Source organism: Bos indicus, chromosome 5 (genome assembly GCF_029378745.1).
Source record: "Bos indicus isolate NIAB-ARS_2022 breed Sahiwal x Tharparkar chromosome 5, NIAB-ARS_B.indTharparkar_mat_pri_1.0, whole genome shotgun sequence".
Classification (NCBI taxonomy): domain Eukaryota; kingdom Metazoa; phylum Chordata; class Mammalia; order Artiodactyla; family Bovidae; genus Bos; species Bos indicus.
The window spans coordinates 10,997,227-11,013,924 of NC_091764.1; the positions used below are offsets into that span (position 1 = coordinate 10,997,227).

The 16,698-nt window shown below is 38.3% G+C and overlaps 1 protein-coding gene across 21 annotated transcripts in view; it reads right to left on the reverse strand.

Moving 5' to 3' along the window:
* PPFIA2 (PTPRF interacting protein alpha 2) overlaps positions 1 to 16,698 on the reverse strand; it is a 501,225-nt gene that overhangs the window by 25,657 nt on the left and 458,870 nt on the right. For all 21 annotated transcript variants that reach the window (XR_011566513.1, XM_070788874.1, XM_070788862.1 and 18 more), the window contains 2 exons: positions 13,372 to 13,453; positions 8,816 to 9,016 (listed from right to left, as the gene is read on the reverse strand). Coding sequence is in view for 20 of the 21 variants with exons in the window: in XM_070788874.1 (XP_070644975.1) it covers positions 8,816 to 9,016; positions 13,372 to 13,453 (283 nt within the window). In the remaining variant the exon portion in view is untranslated. The remainder of the gene's footprint in view (positions 1 to 8,815; positions 9,017 to 13,371; positions 13,454 to 16,698) is intronic.

Here is a 16,698-nt window from a genome sequence, read left to right on the forward strand (position 1 = left end):
CCACCTTGTTTGTGAATCCAAGAAATGAAGACCGCCCTCCTTCTGTAAGAAATTTGACCAGTATTATTTCATACTGAAATGCAGACATGTATAATCTCTTTCCTTGTGGCTTGGTTAGTAAAGAATCCACCTGCAATGTGGGAGACCTGGGTTCAATCCCTGGGTGGGGAAGATCCTCTGGATCTTCTGGGAATGGCTACTCACTCCAGATTCTGGCCTGGAGAATTCCATGGACTGTACAGTCCATGGGGTCACAGAGTTGGACACAACTGAGTGATTTCACTTCACTTCACATAATCTCTTTCACAGGTTATTTAAAGTCTGTATCTGCCGGTCTATCACCATATTCTGGAGTAGGATTCAAGGAGCTATGACTTAATCTGTATCTTTGCATGCAAAATGAGTATATATTCAGGACAATTTATATACAAAATGAGTATATATCCAGGACAATTTCCTAAAGAATGGTTGGCAAACTTCCCGAAGTTGTAAGTTGGTTGTTCACTTGTGCTCTGCAGTTTTACTTGTGAGGAGCACTGCCTGCTCTACAGTCTTGAAAAGTAACTCATAAAATGACTCCTATACGACCCAACCACTTAGGCATTAGTTGAGGTTTTCAACAGGTTTATTTTATAAGCACGCCTACAGGTAGTAAGTCAATTATTTAGATTTGTTTCTTTTTATCACCAGTTTCAAGGATGGAACTTTCATCTGGGTAAGTCATAAAAAGGGTGCTTTAGAGCATGAGCATTTCAGCAAAGAGCACATCTTAGATTATAGCTAGAATTGGGACGCTTCGAGAAGGAAAGGACATAGGACACTGGTGCCTTGAGTCCAGGGATAAAGACTGCAAAAAGTGGCCTGGAAAAGCATAAAGGACAAGCATCATATCATTTGGCTGTGGCTTTCTGAGAGCCACTGAAAATCATTTACTTACTGCCCTTGGTGTCAATGCTGCAACCCCTGATAAATGAACTGGAAAATGCAAACCAGTAAATGATTTTTTGTGTGTGTATGGCAAATACCAGTTGAGCCCAGAAAATGATTTCTAAAATTTTAGTTATCTAGAAATTTACTAAATCAGAATCAAGAGGTTTGAGTTCTAGCAGTGCCTCTTCTCAGTAACTAGGTCATTTCCCAAGCTTCTCTAGATTCTACATCTGTTAAGTAGGCTAAAACTACATACTCATACTGTAAAAGACCCTAATAATTTTAAATTATGATGCAATATATTCTGATCCAGGGCTGGGACTAGGATGAGGTAGGTGAGGTGTCAAGGGGGCTCTGTTTAAGGAAGCACTCACTCTCAGGGTCATGGAAGTGCAAGGTCGGCACTGACAGTGAGACCGTCATTCAGTTTCGTTGGAGGTGCCTTGCTAGCCTGACCTTAGCCCAGATGCAGTAGAATATGCAGCTACTATTATCAATTGAAATCTAGACGGAAAGTTCCTAAAGGAGGTTAAGAATTAAAGCACTTACCTAATTAAATCATTCAGGAGAGATTTATGATATAAAAATAAATATTAAAATGAGTTTAAGGGATAACTTATGAAAACTAATTGGGGGAAAATAATTCTCTTGCTGTCAGAAATACAAAATAAATAAAGCAGCCAGACCTCAGAACAACCCTGAACCTTATCTAGCTGTCACTGCTGTAATGACTTTCATCATTTTGAAGCATTTTTCACTTTATAACTGAATGTCAAAGTAAATTAATTTGAAATCTACCTTCCACATGGCTGTCTGGGGAAGCCTTACAAATAGCTGTGAAAAGAAGAGAAGCGAAAAGCAAAGGAGAAAAGGAAAGATGTAAACATCTGAATGCAGAGTTCCAAAGAATAGCAAGAAGAGATAAGAAAGCCTTCTTCAGCGATTAATGCAAAGAAATAGAGGAAAACAACAGAATGGGAAAGACTAGGGATCTCGTCAAGAAAATCAGAGATACCAAAGGAACATTTCATGCAAAGATGGGCTCGATAAAGGACAGAAATGGTATGGACCTAATAGAAGCAGAAGATATTAAGAAGAGATGGCAAGAATACACAGAAGAACTGTACAAAAAAGATATTCATGACCCAGATAATCACGATGGTGTGATCACTGACCTAGAGCCAGACATCCTGGAATGTGAAGTGAAGTGGCCCTTAGAAAGCATCACTACGAACAAAGTTAGTGGAGGTGATGGAATTCCAGTTGAGCTATTTCAAATCCTGAAAGATGATGTTGTGAAGTGCAGCACTCAATATGCCAGCAAATTTGGAAAACTCAACAGTGGCCACAGGACTGGAAACGGTCAGTTTTCATTGCAATCTCAAAGAGAGGCAATGCCAAAGAATGCTCAAACAACCATACAATTGCACTCATCTCACACGCTAGTAAAGTAATGCTCAAAATTCTCCAAGCCAGGCTTCAGCAATACATGAACTGTGAAATTCCTGATGTTCATGCTGGTTTTAGAAAAGGCAGAGGAACCAGAGATCAAATTGCCAACATCCACTGGATCATGGAAAAAGCAAGAGAGTTCCAGAAAAGCATCTGTTTCTGCTTTATTGACTATGCCAAAGCCTTTGACTGTGTGGATCACAGTAAACTGTGGAAAATTCTGAAAGAGATGGGAATACCAGACCACCTGATCTGCCTCTTGAGAAATCTGTATGCAGGTCAGGAAACAACAGTTAGAACTGGACATGGAACAACAGACTGGTTCCAAATAGGAAAAGGAGTTCATCAAGGCTGTATATTGTCACCCTGTTTATCTAACTTATATGCAGAGTACATCATGAGAAATGCTGGACTGGAGGAAACACAAGCTGGAATCAAGATTGCCGGGAGAAATATCAATAACCTCAGATATGCAGATGACACCACCCTTATGGCAGAAAGTGAAGAGGAACTCAAAAGCCTCTTGATGAAAGTGAAAGTGGAGAGTGAAAAAGTTGGCTTAAAGCTCAACATTCAGAAAATGAAGATCATGGCATCCGGTCCCACCACTTCATGGGAAATAGATGGGGAAACAGTGTCAGACTTTATTTTTCTGGGCTCCAAAATCACTGCAAATGGTGACTGCAGCCATGAAATTAAAAGACGCTTACTCCTTGGAAGGAAAGTTATGACCAACCTAGATAGCATATTGAAAAGCAGAGACATTACTTTGCCAACAAAGGTTCGTCTAGTCAAGGCTATGGTTTTTCCTGTGGTCATGTATGGATGTGAGAGTTGGACTGTGAAGAAGGCTGAGCACCGAAGTATTGATGCTTTTGAACTGTGGTGTTGGAGAAGACTCTTGAGAGTCCCTTGGACTGCAAGGAGATCCAACCAGTCTATTCTGAAGGAGATCAGCCCTGGGATTTCTTTGGAAGGAATGATGCTAAAGCTGAAACTCCAGTACTTTGGCCACTTCATGCGAAGAGTTGACTCATTGGAAAAGACTCTGATGCTGGGAGGGATTGAGGGCAGGAGAAGAAGGGGACGACAGAGGATGAGATGGCTGGACGGCATCACTGACTCGATGGACGTGAGTCTGAGTGAACTCTGGGAGTTGGTGATGGACAGGGAGGCCTGGCATGCTGCGATTCATGGGGTCGCGAAGAGTCGGACAGAACTGAGCGACTGATCTGATCTGATCTTCCACATTTAAAATGGCCTGTATCCACATTTCTCCCTAATCTGACTTGATGTTTCTCTACCATAAGGAAAAATATTTCTCATTATAATAAGACTAGTTTAACACAACTGTATGTCACCTTATTTACTTAAAGGTTGAGGTTTAGGAGGTTATTAATTATGTAAAGGGAAACCAAAGTAGACTGAAAGAATATTGTGAAAAAGAAGGAAAACTGGTAGAGTGCAGGAAGCAGGAAACTACACTTGTTACGAGCACAGACTACGGGCAAAACCACCTTAGGACAAGTCACTTAACCTCTCTGTTCATCAATTCCTCCCATTTGTGAAATAGGTATCATGAAAGTACCCATCTCATATCGTCCTCAGACTCAAATCAGTTACTGCATGTAGAACACCTAGACCAGGGCCTGACCTTAGTTCTCCATTGATGTTGGCTGTTACTACAGTTTTACTAGAATTCTCATAAACAATCTCTACCCAAGTAAATCTTTAGTTTAATAAATGCTCTTTATTTCCCCTGTACATTTTGTTGAAACTTATCTTATGCCTTCCATGTCTGCTCAAAATTGCTAAATTATATGTTTACCAAAGATCACTTGTTTTTGTTTCCAAACCTTTCTACTTTCACAGCACTTTAAAAAAAAATCAGGCAATTTAAGTAAATATTATATAGAGCCAAAAATTAAATGAACTTGGCTCATGTCTGAACATTAAGCTGAATTATTTGGAAAGACTAGATAAGGGTAAATATTAAAACACATTATCAATCAGAAATACAACTTCAGCAAAGTCTAGGGAAGAATCTGTAAATTTCCAAGAGGATTCTACATTCACATAGCTTTTCGAGTATCTTAGTTATCACTTTAAAAAGAAACTCAAACTAAAAATGTTGAAAATGTTTAAAGGATGAAGCTATCAAATAAACATAATGTGAAACTCCAGGTACTGGAATTAGCTAAAAGAAAAGTCCTTAGGGTTTCATCTAAATTTGCAAGTGCCTGAATATTTACATATTTTTACTTAAGATGAAATATTTAAAGAATTTATGTATTCTTTATGATATACCTCTTAAACCAAATATTTCAATTATCTGATATCTCCATCTCTATTCTATTATATAGGAGGCCTTCTATAGTAACTATAGTAACAGCTTAGGAAAAAGAAACAGAAAGCTGGAAGATTAGGGCTGGCCCAGGGAAATAGTAAATGTAAATAATAATAATGAATGAAAACACTAGATTTTCTATTCGTCCATTTCATCTAAACACAAAAGGAGGCAGAGTTCTGTTCAGTTTTTTGTTTTTTTTTTTTAATCTAAGTATCTTGTTTTTTTCTCTTAAGAACTTGAGTGAATGAATAAGGTACATCTTTCTCAGGAACCCAAACCTAAACACACGGAATATCTTTTATGATCAAAACTGTTGGCAGTGTTCCAGAAGACATGATAACATTTCTTAAAAAAAAAAAGTCAACTCCTTTTAAAATTTCAAAGAGTGAATCCTAGTATATAATTTTAGGTGATGACTTTAAAATGTTTTCATCTTCACTTTATGTAGTAGATTAATTACTATAAATTGACATGTAATTTTTTTGCAAAGAAAATCGTATTTGAAATATATTAAAAATAAGTAAATACTTTCATGTAGATAGAGTTAAAGAAGTATTTACAAAAAGCACTCAGTAGATTATTTTTAAAGCAAATAGAGACAACTTCTCTCTTGTGTAACCTATATCAATATTTAGCTAAGGGCATATGTCTTCTGTGAATAAAGAGCTTTTACACATTAGCAAAAAGAAAAAAAAAAAGAATATTCCTATAATCTGACAGAAAAATGAAAAAAGCTATGAATAGGAAATTCATTTAAATACTAAAATAAATAAGAATATGAAAACATCTTAACTTTACTAGTAACTTTTAAAATGTAAACTTAAGCAATGTAGTCATTAACTTTGACAAAGGGGGAGAGAAGACTACACAATACTATCTGGTAGTTAAGGTTCAAAAGTAATAAAAATATAAATGCCCTATATACAAATATTGGTATGGAAATAACCACAGTTAATGTAATAACATAACTATATTCATACTATTGTATTGTAAATACAATGAAAATTGCTAAATAAGCAAAATGTCCAATTTATAAGGGGGTTGGTTAAATAAATTAAAGGAGGTATGCAGCAATTAACAATGATACTACAATTACATATTTAATATTAATAAAATGGGGGAAACATTCATGTCATATTACTGAGTTTTAAAAGTACAAAATAATGTATTATGTGAAAATATTTTTATAAAATGAGAAAGTAGAATGAAAAGGTCTCTATCAAAGAGTTAATAGTGAAAATATGAATTATTTTAATAATTAGCAATATATTAGCTGTCTTTCAAATGTTAACTTCTCTTTGAGCCTTAATCAAAAGTGACTTTTCCCTCATTGGAATGCCAGAGCACTCTGCTTCTATGTCTTCCTTTTCTTAGCATGGTTGCCCTCTCTGTAATCAGGGCATACATATTTCATATCCTGTGTAGTGGTGGGTAGTACAACTTATAAAATCATCATTTTAAGGTGCATATTTATTGACTATTTACAATTTGCCAGGCAGTGAGTTAAGGCCCAGGGACTATGGAAAACCTCATAATACACTTGCTCTAGTGTGGGATGAATCAAGGATAGAAAATTATGCAGTCCTTTCTTCTAAGTATACAGAGCGATGACTCGGGAAGGGAAGCAAGCCCAGACTTTGGAGTTTGGTGAAAACTTTTTAGAGGAAGGACATTCAGGGGTCATCACTGGAGGACAGTGACCCTGGAGTGGAAAGAATGTTCCAGGCAGAGAGAAGAATGACTGAAAAAGCTAATGATCAACCCAAATCATAAAAGTTTAGGAAACTGAAATCAGGTCTGTGTTCCTGGGATCCTGATCTGAGGAAATAAAGCCTTTGAGGGGAATTGAGAATAGATGATGAAGGGTCTCATAAGCTCTCTTTACATTTGACTATTCTTTGAACAATTGAGTATGCTCTTACCTTTAACAGCTTGTGATTTAAGTTCCTTCAGTTTGTTTAGAGATTTTTAGAAAAATACTGCTTAATTATTCAATTTTCCTTTAAGAAATAGGATGCTAAATATATATAAATTATACTCTACTTTTCATATTTAAATTGGGACTTCTGTTGCTTTTATTTTTGCAAGATTAGAAATTTTAAACATTTTTGTTCAAATTTGCTCTTGGGAGGAGAATGTTAACATAAACCAGTCATGATACTTCTCTCTCAGTTGGAAGTTACGCAGGAAACTCATCATCAGATCTGAATTCTGTAGTAACTATTTTAATGGCCTTCTCAGTTTTTATTTTAAATATATTCTGAATTACTTTTTTAGCTTCAGTAATACTTCAGCTATAGTATATAACATTTATATACATTTTAATATGCTATCAGTTCAGTTCTGTTGCTCCATCGTGTCCGACTCTGTGCGGCCCCATGGACTGCAGCACACCAGGCCTCCCTGTCCATCACCAACTCCCAGAGTTTACTCAAGCTCATGACTATTGAGTCGGTGATGCCGTCCAACCATCTCACCCTCTGCTGCCCTCTTCTCTTCCTGTGCTCAATCTTTCCCAGCATCAGGGTCTTTTCAGATGAGTCAGTTCTATACATCAGGTGGCCAAAGTATTGGAGTTTCAGCTTCAGTATCAATCCTTCCAATTAATATTCAGGACTGATTTCCTTTAGGATAGACTAGTTGGATCTCCTTGCAGTCCAAGGGACTCTCAAGTGTCTTCTCCAACACCACAATTCAAAAGCATCAATTCTTCAGCAATGCTGTAAAGAGTTGGACTGTAAAGAGTTGTAAAGTCCAACTCTCACATCCATACATGACTACTGGAAAAACCATAGCATTGACTAGGCGGACCTTTGTTGGCAAAGTAATGTCTCTGCTTTTCAGTATGTTGTCTAGGTTGGTCATAACTTTTCTTCCAAGGAGCAAGCATCTTTTAATTTCATGGCTGCAGTCACCATCTGCAGTGATTTTGGAGCCCCCCAAAATAAAGTCTGTCACTGTTTCCACTCTTTCTCCATCTATTTGCCATGAAGTGATGGGACCAGATGCCATGATCTTAGTTTTCTGAATGTTGAGTTTTTACTCAACGTTTACTCTCCTCTTTCACTTTCAACAAGTCATATATAAGAATTTGTTAAAGTATATATTTTCTCCTAAATATATCTTAGGAAAAAGTTAAAATGGAATTATATAAGAAAGATAAACAATTAAATTTTGACTTTGTGTTTCTAGCACTGGAATCTAGTACACTGGGAAGGAATATAAGAATATATATAATAAAATGAAGCCAATTCTCCAATTTATGGTGATGTTTAAGACCCATATGACAAAAAGTTATACTCAAGTTAGCTGTGTGCCTGAAAACTGAAATAATTTTGCTTTCCTATCTTTTGCCCACTATTTGAACTTACCTCATTTTTCCTTTTTTTTTTTTTTTGTATAAGACACGGGATAAGAAAAATCCAATTAACATCAGAAATCACATTCTTTATCAGAAAATGATATAATTTGGAGAAGGACTAAGGAAAGAATGAATGTTATTTGCAAGTTTCTCTCAGTGTTTGAATTTGTCATCTGGCATTCCTTTTTAAAATATTTTGATCTTTTCTAATATTAAGACAGGGACAAAATTATGAGAGAAATAGGGATTTATAAATAAAAAGCAAACAGGTTTTGAGGGCAGGTAATTCACATGGTATTTATAAAACATTAAATATCAGGTACTTTGATTTATGAAAACTGCTTAAGAGGTAGTGAGTTTAGCGTTACATCTTCAAAAAGTACTGCTGCCCAGAGTTCATCTCTTGAGATGCTGGATTACATTAAAAAGGAAAAATCTCATGAAAGAATAAACTCTTGGTCTTGCTTGGGAGAAAAATCTAAACTTTAGAGGCTAGCTCAAAAGTCTATTTTGGTTGCAGCCTTCAAGTCTGATAGGAATCATAGCTCTTCAATTGAAAGCCTATTAAAAGTAGCATCAAGGTTAATGAAGAGCAAGCTAGATCTCCTGAGAATAATGCATGCTGACATTGACATGCTTGCTGCCACAGTTCTGCTCTGTGGGCCTGGGGAGGCTGCTGTCTGCCCAGCCCTGGGAGAGGGAAGGAGCACAAAGGGACTCACAGTTCTGGATGTCGGAGGAGCTGAAGGACTGGTTAGGGAAACCATCTCCTGGATTGCTAATCGGAGCTTTAAGCGATGCAGAGGGTTGCTGATTCCAATCTCTCTCTGGATCTCAGTGTCCGATAAAGCAGACATAATGGCACCACTCTTCACATTGGCTCTGCAGGCTGCCACATACCAAGCAGGCATTCCCAACCAGAGCTGTTGGATTGGGAGGAAAATGTACCCAGATTATAATCATAGTTAACCATTAACGCTATGTGCTACATTGTATTCTAATTACCTGACCTGTATGAACTCATTTATTACCACAACCCCATGAAAGAGATGCAATTCTTATTTCCCCCAGGAGAGAGAGAGGCATAAAGACATTAAATAATTTATTCAAAGAACCAGTTAGGCAGTAATGGAAATAAAGATTGGAAAGGTAGCCTTCAGGGTCTGCAATTTAACAACGAATTTATGAGGGATAAATATAATAGCTGCACCTCACCAAACCTCCTCTAGAGTTTAAGGACAAGAATGGCTACAAGCTGCATTTGGTAAAGGCTCAATTAACACATTTGTTTAATAAATGACTTCAATTTAGAATTCTCCTTTGGAATTCTGAGTGCTTTTAATCAAAGGCTTTAATGTGGCTAAGCGACATTTCCAACCTACCTACCTATGCTATGTGCTAATTTGTATGTGCTCCATTAGATGCTAAATAGGAAAATACTTTTTGGAGAACGAAATGATGGGCTAATGGAAGAGGCTAACAGTATAAGCACCTGTAAAACATTAATTAAAGAGAGTTATGAAACAAATAATGCTCTAGAAATTACGGATTCTGATTTTTCAACTTTGCTGTGAGACTCTGGAAGGAGTTGAATTGGCAGTGCAATGAACACAGCATAATGCCCAGCACGCATCTGAAGCCCAGGGTGGATGCGCTGAGTTGTAGCAGCAGAATTACACACACTATTTTAATAAGGAATATTCTTGCCATTCCTCTCCCCGCTCCCCTATGAAGAAGAAGCGGGGCACGTGCTGGTGAGTTTAAATTTTTAAAAAGCTAAAGTACTATTTTGGGGGGAGGGGTATTTTATTTGTTGGTATGAACAGACTGAGCAAAAGGAGAGTGAGAGCAAGTGAAGGAAAAAGTGAAGAACAACCATAAATCAGCAATATATAGCGTCAAGAGCTCTAGACTAAGAATCAGAAGGCTCGGGCCTTCCCTGTCATCGGTGAATTGTACAAGTCCTCTGTACCTCAGCCCTATTTCCCTCCTTTGTAAAATGGAAGGGATTTGGCTTTATTATTTCTAAGGCTTTGTTTTAGGCAGCTTCTAAGATGGTTCCAAATAATCTCACTTCCTGATATTCCTGCACGTGTATCACCCTCTTCCTCCAAGTTGGGGCTGGACCTGGAGACTTACTGTAATGAAAAGACTGTGTGATGAAAGTGACTGGCGCTGGTGGTGAAGAACCCACCTGCCAATGCAAGGGGTGCCAGAGATCCAGGTTTGATCCCTGGGAAGATCCTTTAAAGGAGGGCATGGCACCCCACTCCAGTATTCTTGCCTGGAGAATCCCATGGACAGAGGAGCCTGGCAGGCTACAGTCCATAGGATCGCACAGAGTCAGACACGACTGAAGCGACTTAGCACACATGCAAAATGATGGGATGTGACTTTCCAGGTTAGGTTACGAACAGACGGGCTTCATTCCAGCTGGTCCTCTCTGCCTCTATTCTCTGAGCTCTTGCTCTGGGGGAAGCCAGCTGTCGAGCTGCGAGCAGTCCTGTGAGATGCTCATGTGGAAAGGAACAGATGTCTCTGGCCAACAGCTAGCAAGGAATGGAGTCAGCTCAGAACTGGATTTTCCCCCAAGTCAAGTCTTGACACGACTGGGGCCCTGGGCTGACACTCTGCCTGCAGTCTTGTGAGAGACTCTGGAAAGAGGCCGTAGTAAACCATGTCTAGATTCCTGACCCACAGAAGTCATGAGGAAAAGAAATGCTACGTGTTGGGATAATTTGCTACATGATAGTAAATAACTAATACTGATTTTTTTTTTAATTTTAAAAATTCTTCTATGTTAAGGGGTTGCTTGCTTCTGTAGAGGAATTAAAAAGTCAAATCGTTCACACAACGTGACCTGGGCTGTGACGGAGAGAGAAAGGAGACAGGTGCAATGCATGACTGACGATAGCATCTCCTACATGTTAGGCATGGGAATTGACCTTGCCTTGACAGATAATGATTATATACGAGTAAAGACTGGATTTGAATTCATAGTTTGTAACCTGAAGTTCAAAATAACTAAACATCTAAATATACCTTCACTGGACCTGAATGATTTTCACTTCTTTTCACCTCCTCTATACTAAGATATTTGGACTTCCATACCAGTTAACATTACCAATACATGGTTGCCAATACCTAGTTACCAAGGTCATTCCTGATTGTTCTGTGTGCGAAGTCGTTTCAGTCATGTCTGACTCTGTGCAACCCTATGGACTATAGCCTGCTGTGCTCCTCCGATCATGATATTCTCCAGGCAAGAACACTGGAGTGGGTCACCATGCCCTTCTCCAGGGGATCTTCCAGACCCAGAGATGGAACCCATGACTCTTAACATCTCCTGCACTGGCAGGCAGGTTCCTTACCACTAGTGCTACCCGGAAAGCCCCCATTCCTGATTAGACTTTCACAAAGTTCTTGGTGTCTATAAATGGTGTATGAAGCATCAGACTTATTTGTACCCATCACTCAGTGGGCTGTGCAATCAAGGAGGTACTAAAGGAGGTGAAAGTTAAGAGCTCTCACTCACTGGATCACCCACCTCATTCATCATGTTTATTCCATTTTATAATTTCAGTCACTTTAGGGAACACACAAGGAGCAATTTCTGTGTGCTCAGGATAGTTTTAATTAGCAGAAATGTCACTGCCTGTCATTCCCTAGGCCCTTAATGTCAGTAAATCTTTTTTTAAATAAAGGATCTGTTCATCACTTGCCAAAATAGCAGCTAACTCTGTGAAATTGTAGCTCATTTCGCTGGAGAGAAACTGCACAATGAGTTGCTCTCAGTTTTGCAGTGGGCTTTCTTAAACATTTTGTCTTATAAATTGATTTTTAAAATATAGTAATTTTAAAGACATATTCGGAAGAACAGCTGTGATCACTAATAAGCTAAAAAATTTCCTGACTGATATGAAAGAATAAAGCAAGACACAGGCTTCTTTCACTCAGTCCAAGGAAAAAATGCAAAGCATGTTTTTATATTTATCTGTGTAAGATAATTTTTTAAAATTAAATGTTTTGTTGTCCCTCATTGATTAATTCGTTAGCTCTGGATTTGATATAATAATGAAGGTGAACAATTTTAGAATCCTGAACCTTTTAAAACAATGGTTTCTAATTGCCTCTGCCAAGCAACAAAAGTTCATACAGTCAGTCCCTTGGTGTTCTTGGGCTATTGGCTCCAGGACATCGCAGACCAAAATCTGCAGATGCTGGAGTCCCTGTTGGGCCTGACTATCCAGGGCTTATCATCCATGGATTTGTTTCAGATTGAACGTGTTTGGTTGAATCCACGGGCGGGGAACCCATGGATACGGTGGACTGACTATACTCCCCTTCATCTTGACATCAGCATCTCCTAGCAGCTGCCAACAGCCCACATTAGAGAACTGAATGGAAGGGGTGGTGAAACTATTGATAAGTGGCATGAAAGGGCCCTTGTGGTCAAATATGTATTTCCTTCCCCATTCTCGTCTGCTTCTGCTGATCAGGTATTGATTCATTTATCCAGGCCCTTGTATTGTGCAGGATATGCTAAATGTAGTTCTCATTTCATTAAAAACATTCAGTCTAGACCCAGAGGGGAACAAGGGTTTGTGTATTCTGCAAAATTCCAAATGTCTAAATCTAGCTGGCTCCTTCATGTTCGGGAATTATACTACAAGCAAAGGAATGGCTGCAAATGTCTTGAATCACACAGAAGTGTTAAAAATACGGAGATGGCTCTTTTCTGTTAACCTGCTGATGAGGAAGGGCTCTGGACTAATGTACTGGACAGATGCTTCCTAGCAACAACACAGCGCAAGTGTTAGTCACTCAGTTGTGTCTGACTCTTTGTGCCCCCATGGGCTGTAGCCCCCCAGGCTCCTCTGTCCATGGGATTCTCCAGGCAAGAGTACTGGAATGAGTTGCCATTCTCTTCTCCAGGGGATCTTCCTGACCCAGGGATCAAATCCGGGTCTCCTACATTGCAGGCAGATTCTTTACTGTCCGAGGAGTGTCACTCAAGAATTGCTTCTTGATTTACTCTAGATATAAAGAACACGGAATTTACTAAGAGTTTCTTTCATCTCACTGCCTGCTGCTTCTGCCACAGTCACAAGAAAGCATCAGAGTAAAATCACAGCTATGACTGTGGGTCCCTAGATAAAGCAAACATTCTCTTTATAAGCTATTCCAGACTATGGGAAAAATGAAGACGTCAGGAACCCAGCTTTACTTGTCTCTAAACATTGGATTGGATGAGAGTCTTCTGATTTAATTCTCTTACCTCTAGCCATGCGACTACAGTGGGCCCATCCCACTGGGCAAAAGGTAATCCCTTTCTCCGAGCTTCTTCTAGAAGTTCGTGCCTGAAGTATACAGCAAGGATTATTAGTCAGGTAATATGGGAAAAGATGGCTGTGATTATTTTTAATGACAATATTTTTTAAAAGCCCAATAATCTTTATAAGCTTTTAATGAGTTAATACAGAATAACAGAATTCTTTCTTTCTTTGAATAATACATGCAAATCATCCATTGATTTTATTAGAAATGAAACATTGATATCTAAACATAATCTAAACACTGATTCTCTGAAATTCAAACATTAAATGTTAATGGACTAAGAAACTGAATTATATTATCAACAAATATCTTTATCCCTTAAACAAGAAAGTGGCCCACATATACATATTCCTGCATGCATTACAGGGTCTAAATGAAGTTTCTTCCATCTGTCTTGTCTGCTTCTCTTTATTATTTCAATAGTAAAAAAAAATGCCTGTTTATAGAGGCAGAAGATCAAGTCCATAATTTTAGCCCCATTTAAATGATACACTTGATTTTAGTATGCTTTCTGGGTCCAGGTGGCTATCTTAGGAGTTAGTTTTTTGTATAGACTACAACATTACTTCTCATTTGAAGGGAACTCTGAGGTACATTGACTTCCATCTTTAAAAACAATGTAAGGTATAAAATTCAATAGTACACTTATTTTCATTTACAATCACTACTGGTTTTAATAAAAGCAAAGCATCTCAATGACAACAAATGGTTGTTTCTGAAAACAAAAATATGTGAAGAGCCTAGACAAATGCATCTTTAATCACTATCCCTACTACTGACCCTTGACATCCATTTACAAAACCAATTTCAGCTTGTTAATGATTGAAATAACAAGTTTGTGTTTCTTTGGAACTCAAATTGATATATTCCTGGCCAGGACTATACTGGAAAATATATTCTCTATTCCTTAGATACATTGATCTTACACACACATTTTATACATATTGTTTTATTTTGAATGTGTGTCTTTCATGCTTAGGAACTCCAAAATGAAGCATTTGATTATTTCCTGCTATCAACTGATTAATTGCTTATTGAGGTGGACTATAACATGTTAGAATATATAATAAAGATGTCTTCTAACACAAAAGCTTTCCATGTCTGCGATAGATGCTACCACAAAATGCAGCGCAACAAAGAAATGAGGAGGCAAAACAAAGATTGAAGTTAATTGTAGCTGAAGAGACACATAAATCAACTGCTTTTTCACTTCACAGGGTAATAAAGAAAGCATGCGTAAGCTATTCAGCACCTGGGAAGGGGGACAGCGACACTGGCGCCCTGACTCCAGAGTGAAACTAGAGCAGTTCTCGAACCTGGCTTGCTCTCCTCTCACCCATCCCCTCAGGCTTTCCAATGACATTCCTGCACTGAGAACTGGGCTTTTTGAATAGCCTAGTCTCACTGTTATAGAATATATCAATATATTCAATATATTGAATATAAATGAGTTGAAGGGTTAAACAACAAACCATCAGGTAATTATCGAGCACCTATTGTGAGCTGAGACCTGAGACTCACACAGACAAGCACCCAGTTTTACAGGAGATCCCTGGTTAAACAGAAAAAGCAAATACAAGAAACTGTTTAAAAATATAGTACAATTCACAAATAGATGCTAACCTCAATGAAGCACATTCTGAGTGGGATGTTTTGGAGAAGGGGTTAATATTCGTAGCAATGGAAATGAGCAGTGGAGACTTTAGAGCAACTGAACTGACTTTGAAGGGCTGGTGGAAAGGAGTTAGGGATGACATTCCAAGCATGACGAGCAGTAAGGGTGGAGGGGCAGAGGCAGGACTGAACACAAGACACATGCAAGAAAATTCAGAGTAGGTTTCCACAGAGCCCAGGAGCATTATCAAGAGTTGCAACGTTATATCCATTAGGGGGGGAAAACACTTCAGTTATGTGACAGGTGAGTAGCATTAAAGGGGAAGAAACAAATACACATTTACAACTGGTTTTTGCTACATTTAGCAAAAAAAAAAAAAAAAAAGGCAAGTCAATATGCACTCACCATCTAGAAAGCACATAACATTTTCACAAGGAAATGACATAAATCATACATAAGCCATTTTTGGAAAGTAGAACATTTCAATTGTGAAACTTCTAATGAGTTCCCTAATTTAAAAAGCACACCACAGGAACTGGAGTGATCCTGTTAAAAGTTGAGTCAGATAATGTAACTTCTCTGCTCATAACTTTCCAATTACTATTTGCCTCACTGAGAATAAAAGCTAAAGCAGCTGTTAGGATCCACTCTACCCTCTGTTCTCGGACTCAACTCCCATCTCAGCAAGCAACACTGGTTTCCTTGTTGTTCCCTGGACACAGTCCAGACTTTTTTCTGCCGCAGGACCTTTGCATATGCTGTTGCCTCATTTTGAATGCTTGTCTCCTGTATCTTCACATGCCTTACTCTTTGTATACTTTTAAATCTTTACTCAAATGTCACTTTCTCTCTGAATGTCTCTTCCCCTCTTTCCCATAATACCAAGCAGACATTCCTTATCCCCATTCCTTGCCTTATTTTTTCCCACATCACTTATCTTCTAATATAACGTATCATTTATGTCTCGACCTGTCATCTCATGAAAGAAAGTAAGCTCAAGGGGGACCAATGGTTCAAGTACATACTCTGTTCAGAGGTGCATCTGAAGCATCCAGAACAAAGCCAGGCACCAAAGAGGTGTTCGGTAAACAGTAGTGAATGTTGAACATGTCAGCCAGTATTTGTTTACATTTAGTTGCTTCTTGTTTCAGTAAATTACATCTCATAATATATTTTTAGTATATTTTTTCCAGTCACTTTATGAGAACAACACCCATGACAGATGATTCTAAGAGTTCGATCTGGTTTGAGACTCCTGGTAGGAATCTGATTAAGAGGCGATCCAATGAGCTCAAATAATCCTATTCTCCTTTTGAACAGAAATTTATCATACAGTTGTCTGAGAAATCATCGGACATTATATCCCATGGAAAATATTTCCTTGTGCTTTGTTATGTTTAAATCACAAACACTCATAGCACAGCAGCTTTAGTAAGAGTATGCAAATGTCATGGGGAGCGTGTAATTTCCTTCGTTCTGTCTCACCGTAAACATCTGAAACAGCAGACCAGTGTCACAGCTCGATTACAGCTCAGAATTTTATTTGGCAAGCAAAGGAACATACACCCTCAAGGCATGAAGGCAGGCTGACCTTAAAGGAAAAGTGAAGAGAAGAGAGGCCAGAGGCCCATTTTTGGCTCTTTTCAAATGTTT